Source organism: Entelurus aequoreus, linkage group LG19 (assembly GCF_033978785.1).
Source record: "Entelurus aequoreus isolate RoL-2023_Sb linkage group LG19, RoL_Eaeq_v1.1, whole genome shotgun sequence".
Lineage (NCBI taxonomy): Eukaryota > Metazoa > Chordata > Actinopteri > Syngnathiformes > Syngnathidae > Entelurus > Entelurus aequoreus.
In genome coordinates this window covers 12,312,902-12,325,677 of record NC_084749.1, presented here as the reverse complement: position 1 = coordinate 12,325,677, position 12,776 = coordinate 12,312,902, and the positions used below count along the sequence as shown (strand labels likewise).

Below are 12,776 nucleotides of genomic sequence, written 5' to 3'. Positions count from 1 at the left end.
TATCAAATTTAAATAATGAGATGATGAGACTGATAGAGTGGATTAAAAGCTTCCTTCTTTGTAAATGTAAACCCGTTGGTAGGTTGATAGGTAATTGTAAATAGGTATTGGGTGGGTAGATTTTGAAATTAATTGTATTGTACTGTATTTTGTACATTATATGATGATGTATATTTTAACTGTGGGTCCCTATCTATAAGCACTCGGCTTTTAGGGATTTCATTTTTGCAGAACGGACTCTGATATTAACAAAACGAACAATACTGTAATATAAAAATTACGTTTGTAAATAAATAAATCAAAATCCAATAAATGGACCGCCGTCATGCATGACATCAGTGCAAAAGAACTCGGTTCAGTTATCCCTAATGGAGAATCAGTCCTGTATCACTTGAAACACATATAAGATGGGGGTGCTAAAAATATCAATTCACATCCACGTAACCATTCCTTATTATTTAGAGTTTAAACCAATTCACACATTTCAAGATTCATTTTTTTTAAATTATTTGTTAAGTTTTTAAGAATCAATTGTTAAAGGAGACTTATGATGAATTTTGTTTTTTCTGACTTATAACAATGTTGGCTACTCATGTTAAACAATACCAAAGCATCAAACAATAAGGTCTGTGCATTTTGGCGTGAGCTTGCATCCAGTTTTGGATGAACACAGAGTTTTGCAGCCTGGCAACATTGTGACTGTATGTAGGCATTAGCCAGGCCTCCCTCGCCCGCCTGCAGCTCGTGCAGAACTCTGCTGCTCGTCTGCTAACACAGACCCGCAGACGTGAGCACATCACCCCTATATTAGCGTCCCTTCACTAGCTCCCTGTGCGTTACCGAATCAACTTTAAACTCCTTTTATTTGTTTTTAAATGTCTAAACAACCTCGCGCCAACATATCTCTCCGACCTCCTTCAGCCTTACTGCCCCACCCGATCCCTAGGATCAGCCGATCAGCTCCTACTAACGGTCTCTGACACAAGGCTGAAGCTTAGAGGTGACAGAGCTTTCGCCGCTGCTGCTCCCAAGCTCTGGAACGACCTACCTCTGAGTGTTAGACAAGCCTCCTCTCTTCCTGTTTTTAAATCTCTCTTAAAAACATACTTTTATTCCATGGCTTTTAACACTGAGTGATATCCATCCTGCAATGGCGCCCCATAATACACCTGCTGTGAACCTGTTTTTATGTTTTATTTATTTTATTTTATTCATTTATTTTTTATCGTGTTCTGTTTGTGTTGTGTTGTGTTTGCTCTAGAGATGCGCGGTTTGCGGACACAACCGCGGATAATCCGCAGGTCGGGCGGATGCTTGACGAAAAAAAAAGATTTTAAATAGATTCGGGCGGGTGGCGGTTGAACCAATTCGGAAATATATATACATAGTTAAATGTTGCTACCCACAAACGAAAAACGAGCAGCACTCTTTGAAATGGGCAATTATTCATCAGGCACTGCTGCAGCTGTCACGCCAAATTTCTTCCCCCTACAAAAACCTTCCCCCATGTACGTACGTGGTCATGTTTCCTCTTACGTCATTGACAGCGATCGATAGCACTTCGGCTTTGACTGCCCGTCGCTGGAAGGATACTTCGTCTTTGACAGCTGCTGGAATCTGAAGAAATCGATTATTGTTTTTTTTTTGTACAGGCGCGAAACAGGACAGTCGCGTGCAGGTTAAGGACCCCCGGCAACTTTGTGATTTTATTGGACGCAGTTCCGGAAGTAAATGGGGGTGGGAAGGTTTTTGTAGGGGGAAGAAATTTGGCGTGACACAGCACACCACAACACAACACAACAGCGTAAGAAGAAAAAAATAAAAACATAGCAACGCCGGCAGCAAACGTGGTACGCGACAAACTAAAAAAAGGAATACTAAAGACCAGGGGAAAAAAATAACAATAATAGTCAACACTTTCTTAATGGAAATGACAATAATATTATAATAATGATAAATAATATTATCACGCATTAATATCTCTTAGCCTCTAAAGCGTGGCCAAGAGATATTAATGCGTGGCACGCATTGAATGTCGTTGTTATATATATTAGATATATAACAACGGGTGGGTGGCGGGTGGTTGTGGTTTTGATAAAATGTTAGTTCGGGTGGATGGCGGGTGGATGACGACTTTTGTGATGCGGTTGCGGATGAAATAATTGCCTATCCGCGCATCTCTGGTTTGCTCGGTACTCGTATTATCTTTTAACCTGCCCATTGTACAGCACTTTGGCTACCCCTGTGGTCAATTTTAAATGTGCTTTATAAATAAAGTTGATTTGATTTGATTTGATTTGATGTCACAACATACTTTTTTGGACATTAAATCAAGCTCTCAGCCAGACGAGGATGAGCTTGCTTCAGGCTATGAGGAAACAAAAAAAATAGGATAAAGTATTATGTTATGTAATCTTGGCATGCGCATAATAACACGAACATGCAACATGCAGTTACAAAAATGTTGCCAAAAAACAGATGTTTTTTATGCACTCTCTGAATCGATCGGAGAGTGGGCAGGTTTACCACCTAATTGTGTGACCGGGTGAATCTATATAATGTTAATGAAGTTTATTTTCAACCGTGTCTGGAAAAAAAATTATGCTGACGACTTCAAGATATATATTTAAGCAGTTTACATTTTCAATAAAATATATTTTGATACTTTAGGAAAGGGTGGGATGTGGTTTCATTTGCCATCTGGAACTGGCTCCAGAATCAAACATCTCTTAGACAGACTCAAAAAACGGGTTATAGAAGTGACTGAGGAGCGAAATTTGTGCAGAGTTTACACCAAAGCATATCCATGTATTATCTAGACCACAAGGAAGTGTTTCAATTAGGCTATTGTTGCGCTTACTTGCTGCGCATGTACGTCAGCAGCCAAGAGTAGCTCTTGTGTTTTTGATTAGGTTTTATTTCATGTTTTATATCAAAAAATGTTATTAAGTCAATTGGTTTGAATGAAAAAATGTAATCTCAATTGAATCATTACCCCAAGAATCAGAACCAAATAGTGAGTTAGTCAGATTTACATCCCTAATATAATAAGTGTGTCAGAAAAGTTCCAGGACTGGTGTTCTTGTCATTCACAGAATCAACCAGCACATCAACAAAGAGATCCTGCAGTGTTTGCTTTCATTCAATGGGCGAAAAGAGGCGACAATTGTGAGCATTCGACAGTTACGGGCCAAGCAACCTCCCTTTGTGTGAATTGTATTTATTTTTCCAAAGCTCAAGTTTCGAAGACATGGCAATCAAGATGGCTGTGATGAGGATGAAGGCTGACAAAATGCAACTGGATTATTTTGAAGGGAAACACTTATAGTTTGGATTTTAGTGACTCTGGTCCTGGAACTTTACTGACACACTTCATACGTACACAGTCATGTAAATATGGATGTCAGCACCTAAAAAAGAGTAGATTCGTAAGGAAAAGAGAGATAATTAGCATGAGAATATTTACAGGAATGCAAGGACTTTGAAGGAGTCACTCTCGTTACTAAAAGGAGTAATCAAGGGTCATGTTAAAGTGTGTATGGTATCATCAGAGGGGACATAATGCATGTACAAGTTTATTTATTGAAGCTAAAGCCAGGGATTCGTTCAGAAAGATAGAATTGTTTTTCAGATCGTTCAGAAACAAAAGACTGGGAACAGTGAAAAAGAATATGCCTAATTGTATCAGTACATTATTTAAAAATGCCCAAAACAATACCAGTGCTGCATTGAGCTTCTGTGTTGTATTTGTTTTCTCCATTGAGGTATGTAATGATGCAAAAATGTATCAGATTTAAATTAAAATGTTTCCACGTTCATTCTCACACATTGTTTTCCTAAACTGTGATGGTGAATAAAAATGTAAACATACTATTGACATTCTTTGACATCTTTTACAATAGTATTACAATTTAGAATAGAAGGCCAAACAATGAACACATAACATGGAAACATTTGTGCATTGAAACCAAAAATAAAGTTGAGTTTGCATGAACTCTCGACGCCTGAAAGATGTTTTCTCACAGCGTGTTTGTGTCTGTTACAAAGCTGAACAGCTCTTTGTCTCTGAACGCACCCCTGCGGCCACAAACTCATGTGCTAATGTTACTCACCCTTGCTTGGGCTTCGCGCTAATGCCACAGCAACGCAGCAAGCAACACACAGAATCCCCCCAAATGATCAGCCAGCACAATGACACACAGAAAGAGTAGTACACAAGGAAAGAACAACTCATATCTATGTAATTTTAATTAGCCTTAATGACTTGCATGTAAGTGGAGGGTTCTTACCTCCCGATTGTGCCTGGTAGTGAGGTCAGCTGGTTGTCATCCACCTTTAGTGTTGTCAGCTTCTTTAACATTCCTGGTAAACATTGAGAATATATACATAAGTACACGCAAACTAAATTTGTTTAGACCAAAAACATTTTTTCAATTTATTTATTTGCTGATTGTTAGTTTTAATTATTCATTAATAAACATGTACATATCATTGTTAATTTTGTTGACTAAACATTTTCGTCTTAGTTATCGTCAATGACCTATTTTCGCCAGACTAAAATAAGACGATAACGAGTCAAAACAAATGCACGTTGACGAAAACAATAATGAAATTAATTGACAGTTTACTGTAGTCGACAAATAAAAATGAGATGAAAATAATTGACAGGGACGAAATCCAATCATATTTAATTCTGTCTTTAGATTGGTGGGACAAGTTAGGAATCTATCCAATCACAATAGCATACAGGAGAGGGGCGGGGGTAAATCACCGCAGGGATCAGAGCTACAACTACGAAGAGACGGTGTTTAGAATTTTCACCGGGAAACAAGACAATATTGTAAGTATGTAAGGATAAACAGTAATAATGATGGCGGCGACAATACCCCCGACGGTTAGTATCACCCTTTTAAATTAAAATGATCCAAAAACCGATAACTGCACTTTTATAAATTCACGGGCCACGGCGAACTCACTGGTGCCAGCTCGCTAGCTTAAATGCTAACATGAAAACCAGACACATACGTCTTTCCCCATTAAAAACAACATACCCCAATCTAAACTTCTATAAACACATTACTGTCTGAGCAACTAAGCGATTCAGTTGTGCACATTGAACCTACAAGCTGTGCTCTCTTAGCACGGAATTATGATGATCGATCTTTCCTCGAAGGAAAAGAGACGAGGTGTAACGTGTAATGTTTTATATTCTCAATGAAACATCAAAGTTTGGTGTTGCTTGCTTACCGGTGTATGTGCTAGCGTCATTTATTGAACAGGCGTCAACCTGGAGTCCACACGTATCTCTTATGTGCGACTGCCATCTACTGGTAATCTTATCATTGCACGATGTACCACATAAAATTGGTTCAATGTCAGTTAGCACAACCAGAATTAACACGTACATTAAGCACACCGGGTTATGAAGCGCACTGTCAATATTTTAGGTAAAATTTAAGGATTTTAAATGCGCCCCTTAGTCCGAAAAATACGGTACACCAATGTACATTGCCAATGTACTGTAAATTAGCATCCAGCTAGCGCATTGAAGTGGACAACATGATTGCTTTGTTGAAAATGACAGTTTGCTTTAAAAATGCATGTTTGCCCACTAAGTGTTTGAGCTGGTGCCAAGTCTTCAACCGGACGTGAGGTCATGAGCAACCAAAATATGGCACCTATTGATTTGACGAGAATCGGTACCCGTAGTACAGACTGAATTCGGTAGGTACCTATAAAAGTACTGTGTGTTACAAAGATGTGTGCATTTGAGGACCTACCTATAGAGTCAGGGAGGTGCTGAAGCATGTTGGAGGATAGCAAAAGATCCTCCAAGGCCTCACAGCCTGAAACATCTGTGTCCAAATTCTCAATACGATTCTTAGCTAGGTCTAAGTAGCGCAGCTGGCGAAGTTTCCCTAATGACTGCAGAGTAAGAGAAATAATGGAGGCAGTAAATTGACAGATAAGATGTATAACTGCGAAGAAATCATCTTTGAGTGCGAGGTGTGAAGGTGTGATTACCCCCGGTATTGACTGTAGAGAGTTGTTATCCATCCACAGCTCCTTGAGGTTGTGGATCTGCTCCAACACCTCTGGCTGGTATGCAAATGGAACACAGAAGTCAGCAACATTTACTCCAGTGAGTCTGAGTCTGTAGAACGTATATTATCGAGCCAGACTCTTGCTGCCATGCAGACCACTTCCTGTCTGACCCTGATATAACATCCTGTCAGCTTCCATCCAGCATTCTCTCCCTCAGCTCCCTCAAAGCACTGTGTCCCATTTCATGGTCCAGCTGAACGCTTGCCTCGCTCCTTAATGAGATGAGGTCACCATAGGATTCATGATACGGCACAATGACTTTTGAAACGTGAAACCGCCGAGAAGGCTTCCCCTGAAATGGATTGTACTGACTTCTTCCTCTTATCAGATGACGATACCGCGCTAACATAACAAAAACAAACATTCTCACCACTTCAGAGAATTCATTGCTTCCCAGATCCAACCTCTCCAACTGTGTCAGTCGATGGATGGACCTGAAATGGGACAATGCAAAACACTGATTATGACAACACATTGTGAATGTCTACAAGGTTTCCAATGGTTAAATTCAAATACAGAATTATTAAGAAATCTTGGCAATGACAGAAGTAGACTTTAAAATGTGTGTTTTAATGATGTGTATGTTATCCCAATCTGACACTTAGGATGGTGTGATTTGAAGACATTTGAGTTTAAAGATACCATATGTTCTGCACTATAAGCCACTCTGGTATATTAGCCGCGCCCACTACATTTTAGAAAAAAAACAAAAAAACAATTCATATATTAGCCGCACCGGACTATAAGCCGCAGATTTTAAAATGAGATATTTACGTAGAAAGATTTGGTAAATGTTTATTTACATACCTTAATTGTTTCCAAACGGTGCCTGTAACGCGGCAGTAAAATGGCTGATTAAACAAAACAGAAATGTCATTGATGTCTTTATTCATCCTTTATGAGATAGATAAGATTTTCTCCTTTTTTGATAAGGTTCAAGTTGTTTATCAGGATTCGTCTTCTTTGTACTTTGTAAACACTTAATCTGAACAGTTTCCTAAAGTGGAACATTTTTGTACTCTGTGATTTCTTTCCTTAATCTATTCCATTATTTAGTGATATGCAAGAAAAATCCATAGATTAATCGCACCTTTGTATAAACCGCAGGGTTCAAAGCTTGGGAAAAAAGTGATGGCTTATAGTCCGCAAAATACGGAATATGCCATTTTTTACATTTTGCTTTATAACTTGGGGTTAGCTTGTTACGTTACATATTTTCTGTTTCCTGCATTTTACTTTGTATTGGTTCCCTTCAAGAAGACAACAACATGCTGTGGAATATCATTGATCGAATAAATCAGGATAAACGAATGAATGATATTATCGTGACAGGCCACCAAATTAAACCAAAATCCTACGCGAAAGCTGTGAATAATGGAGGTAAACCAGATTAAATGGATATTGTCTCAGCAGAACAACAAGTGGTCAGCTCTCTGCAATCAAAGGAAATTGAAATCGACATTAATACCATCAAAACATGCATCCCACTGAACGGAAGAAACAACAATGCCACTCCAGTCGTCCTCGTGAAACTCGTAAACAGAAAATTTAAAATAGCATTGCTGAGACAGGGAAAAAAGCTGAAGGGAACAAATGTGTACATGAATGAGCATCTCACAAAACGTAATGCTGGAATCGCCAAGAAAGCACGCGACTTGAGAAAGCATGGAAAAATCCAGGGAACTTGAAGCGCCAACTGTAAAATCTACATCACGCTGAATGGAAGTCCAGAGCAAGAGTACTTGTTGTCCATGACATCAAGGACCTGGAGAAATTTTAAAGTTTACACAGATTCCACAACAACGATGATAATGGACTCTGACAGAAAACAAACACCTAAATTCAACATCAACACTACTATGGTCCAAGGGACGACTAAACAAGAAGACCTAGGTTCAGGAGTGCATCCACCTACACCAGGGGTGTCCAAACTTTTTCCACCGAGGGCCGCACACAGAAAAATTAAAGCATGTGTGGGGGCCATTTTGTTATTTTTCATTTTCAAACCATAACAAAATATATGCATTTTTTATTTATTTTACCTTTAGGGGTCCCAGAGACCATAAAGGGTCTCAGTCATTAAAATTTTAAAAACAAGTCAGATTATTATTTTTTTTAAATTATTTAACGCTCACAGTAAATCTCTATATCAACTTCAAGTTGCTGCGATGAGGTGGCGACTTGTCCGGGGTGTACCCCGCCTTCCGCCCGGTTGCAGCTGAGATGGGCTCCAGCACCCCCCGCGACCCCGAACGGGACAAGCGGTAGAAAATGGATGGATGGAACTTCAAGTTGATATAAAGTAATACAAGTTAAAAAAAATGTTTTATGGCTTTTCTGTCAAAAACAACTTAGTTTTTTTTATAGTAAAACTGAAATATGCAGTATTTAGAAATTAGAGCCCCAAAAGATCAATAATGCAGGACACCATTGATTTGAATTATTTCATATTTTTGAGTAATCACAGTGAAAAGATAAATAAAAAATCAATAAATATATTTGGGATCTAAAAGGTGCCCCACTCATAAAGTGATACATTCTTATTAGGTTTTTCTTTTACTTTCAACACTTAAGTTACGAGATCAACTTCAGGTATATCTGTCGATTTTATGCTGGAACTATTATTTTGTTTGTTTTATGCGCTTTTGTCAAAGAAAACTTTGATGTTTTTATATGGCTACTACACAATATATGCAATATTTACCACATAAAACATTTTAAAGTGAAATATTTGAAGTAATTGGAGCCCTGAAAATAATTCATTATAACATGGATTTTTTGTCATTATTATTATTTTTTGAGCAATGGCAAAAAAAGAAAAATGAAGAAAGACAAAAGAAAAAAAAAACAGCCTGCATGGAAGCTTTTGTGTCAACATTGCAACTTTTTCTCGTTAGATTTCACCTCTTCCACTTTTTTTAATGTTCTTTTTTATTTTTACAATAGTATTTCCAGAATGTGTGGCGGGCCAGTGAACAATTAGCTAGGGGCCGCAAATGGCCCCCGGGCCGCACTTTGGACATCCCTGACCTACACTTATAGAGATTATTGAAACAACAGCAAAGATTGTGGAACAAGAAAATATGGAACTAAAAAACTTCTGTAACAAAGATCACAAAAACCAGGATTTGGAAAATGATATAGATCCAGATACACATTTTTTCTCCCACATCAGTAATAATTGTTTTTATTATACAGATGATCAATATAATAGCAACATTAAATGTGATAACAAATTGTCAATTATTAATTTTAATAGCAGAAGCTTGTATGCAAACTACAACAACTTTAAGAACTTTTTGGAACACATCAACGAACCTTTCAAAGTGATCGCTGTCACAGAAACATGGATTGATGATAAAAAAGGAATAGATTTTGATATGGAAGAATATGAACTAAACTACATCAACAGAACCAACAAAAATGGAGGAGGAGTAGCTGTGTACGTGATGAAGAACCTGAACTACAAAGTGGTAAAAAACATGTCATTTGCTATAGATAATATCTTAGAATGTATAACCATTGAAATATGTCAGGAAAAAAGCAAAAACATATTCATCAGTTGTATATATAGATCGCCTAAGTCAAGTATAGAAACATTTGAAGAATGGATCAAGGCAAATTACATGGACAATGGTAAAAAAATAATTTTCGTATGTGGTGACTTTAATATTGACTTATTGAACCCTAACAAGCAAAAGTCTATTGATGACTTCATTGATACAATGTACAGCATCAGTTTATATCCTAAAATCACAAAGCCAAGCAGAATCACAGGACACTGTGCCACGCTTATTGATAATATTTTTACCAATGATTTTGATAATAATACTACAAGTGGTCTACTTATAACCGACGTTAGTGATCATCTGACAGTTTTCACAATATATGATGGAAACTACAAAAAGAACATGAAAGACAAAAAGAACATTTCGAAGACTTTGCACAGAGAAGAGGATGATTGCTTTCAAAATTGAGCTAGAAAAGCAAAATTGGGACAATGTATACAATGAAAAAGAGGTAGCATATGAACATTTCTTAAACAAGTTCATAATACTTTATGACAAACATTGTCCATGGAAACAACTCATTAGAAGCAGAGAAAGAATAATCAACCATGGATGACAAAAGGATTAAAAAATGCTTGTAAGAAGAAAAATACACTATATAGAAAATGTATAGCACAAAGAACTACAGAGGCAGAAAATAAGTACAAAAAGTATAAACACAAGCTAACTAACATATGAACATGTAGAAAATAATACTACAGTCTATTAGACAGGAACAAAAACAATATGAGAGCAACATGGGGCATCCTCAATAGCATTATTAAAAATGGCACTAAGAGGGATTACCCTCAATACTTCTTAGACGGAAACAAAAATAATGACAACATAAAGGAAGTAGTTGAAAGCTTCAATAATTACTTTGTAAATATTGGACCAAAATTGAAAGAAAGGATTCCAGACCCAGTTTCAATTGAGGACTATAATGATACCATAGAGCAAAATCCCAACTCCATGTTCCCCAGTAATGTGACACAGGAGGAAATAGTTATAATCGTGAAAAAATGCAAATCTAAGACTTCAACTCATTGTAATGGAATTGATATGGAAACGATAAAAAAGGTTATTGAAGAGATCTCAGGACCATTAATGTATATTAGTAACCTATCATTTCAAACAGGTAAATTCCCAAACAAAATTAAAATAGCTAAAGTTGCACTAATTTATAAGACTGGAGATAAACACCAATTTACAAATTATAGTCCTGTTTCTTTACTTCCACAATTTTCTAAAATCATCGAAAAACTGTTCAATAACAGATTAGAGAAATTCACAAAGAAAAATAGAATACTCGATGAGAACCAATATGGATACAGAGCTAATGTTTCAACTTCGACGGATTTAATTGAAATTGCAGAAGAAATTACCAATGCTATAGATAGTAAAAAATGTGCGGCAGCAGTTTTTATGGATCTAACTAAAGCATTTGACACAATTAATCACAATATTTTAATCAAAAAACTAGAACGATATGGCATCAGAGGGTTGGTCTTAAACTGGATAAGGAGTTATTTAACGAACAGGAAACAATACGTGAAGCTAGGCAAACACACATCTACAACGCTAAATATATCCTGTGGTGTACCTCAGGGATCAATACTAGGACCTAAATTATTCAATCTCTATATAAATTAAATTTGTAAAGTTACAAAATATTTAAAGTTAGTATTATTTGCGAATGATACAACAGCGTTTTGTTCAGGAGAGAATACACAGAAGATAATACAAATAATAACAGAAGAAATTAACAAATTAAAAAGATGGTTTGACAAAAACAGACTATCTTTGAATCTCAGTAAATCTAAAATAATGCTATTTGGTAACAGTAGAAGAGAAAGTCAAACACAAATACAAATAGACGGAATAGAAATTGAAAGAGTAAATGAAACCAAATTTTTAGGTACAATGATTGATGATAAATTGAACTGGAAATCTCATGTAAAAAATATACAACATAAAGTAACGAGAAACACGTCAATAATGAATAAAGCAAAACAAGTTCTAGACCAAAAATCACTTCATATTCTCTACTGCTCACTAGTGTTACCATATCTGAGTTATTGTATAGAAATATGGGGAAATAACTACAAAAATACACTTCATTCATTAACCGTGTTACAAAAAAGATCAGTTAGAATAATACATAATGTTGGATATAGAGAACACACAAACCCCTTATTTATTGAATCAAAAATATTAAAATTCCATGACATAGTGAATTTGCAAACAGCTAAAATTATACACAAAGCAAACTATAACCTGCTACCCAAGAATATACAACAATTATTCTCAAAAAAAGAGGAGAAATATAATCTTAGTGAAAAATTTAATTTATAACATTTATATGCACGTACAACACTTAAGACCTTCAGTATGTGGAATTAAATTATGGAATGGATTAAGCAAAGCAATCAAACAATGTACTAATATAATACACTTGAAGAAACTCTTCAAATTTAAAGTGTTTACAAAGTACAAAGAAGAAGAACCATGATAAACATTCTGAATTTATTTCATCCATCCATTCATTTTCAAAATAATCTTACTCATCTCACTATATGAAATGTAAGTATTATTTATTTATTTATACATTTTTATTGTGATTACTTATGGAGTGTATTGTGAATTAATTGAGAACAGGAAATGAACAAAAGTTTTAGCAACTGTTATGTAAAAGAAAAGGGGTAGGATTAAATAAACTCTGCTTCTTCCTACTCCTTTTCGAACATGTTGACAAAAGAAACAGGAAATTGTGATGTATCATGTTGTATGCTTGCATGTTCGAAATAAACTCAAACTCAACTCAACTCAACACAGTGCTTATTGTTTCCCCTCCAAATAACCTGGACAGAGCAACGAGACACAGCCATATTGGCAAACAGTGGCATTCTTAAACCCAGCAGCAGGAAGACGTGATCATACCGCTACAAACCCCAGTGACCGAGAGTGCTGTCTGATGGCTCCAGCACTTTTTGCTGCCTCGTTAATTTTGCTGCCACGGTTAGGTTTTACTCACACCTTTTGGTAAACAAGTGGTGCTCTTTTTTATTTACGACGTTCCCTTTTACGACGTTTCATGTTTACAAATGCACCCCCATAAACTAT

The 12,776-nt window shown here is 36.4% G+C and overlaps 1 protein-coding gene across 15 annotated transcripts in view; it reads right to left on the bottom strand.

The window, feature by feature from the left end:
• LOC133635116 (leucine-rich repeat-containing protein 7-like) overlaps positions 1 to 12,776 on the bottom strand; it is a 396,315-nt gene that overhangs the window by 92,710 nt on the left and 290,829 nt on the right. For 10 of the 15 annotated variants that reach the window (XM_062027903.1, XM_062027904.1, XM_062027897.1 and 7 more), the window contains exons 8-12: positions 6,476 to 6,539; positions 6,025 to 6,099; positions 5,781 to 5,925; positions 4,290 to 4,362; positions 4,113 to 4,130 (exon numbers count right to left, since the gene is read on the bottom strand). In XM_062027903.1, the coding sequence (XP_061883887.1) occupies positions 4,113 to 4,130; positions 4,290 to 4,362; positions 5,781 to 5,925; positions 6,025 to 6,099; positions 6,476 to 6,539 (375 nt within the window). The remainder of the gene's footprint in view (positions 1 to 4,112; positions 4,131 to 4,289; positions 4,363 to 5,780; positions 5,926 to 6,024; positions 6,100 to 6,475; positions 6,540 to 12,776) is intronic. The other 5 variants (XM_062027899.1, XM_062027900.1, XM_062027913.1 and 2 more) reach the window with 1 other exon arrangement.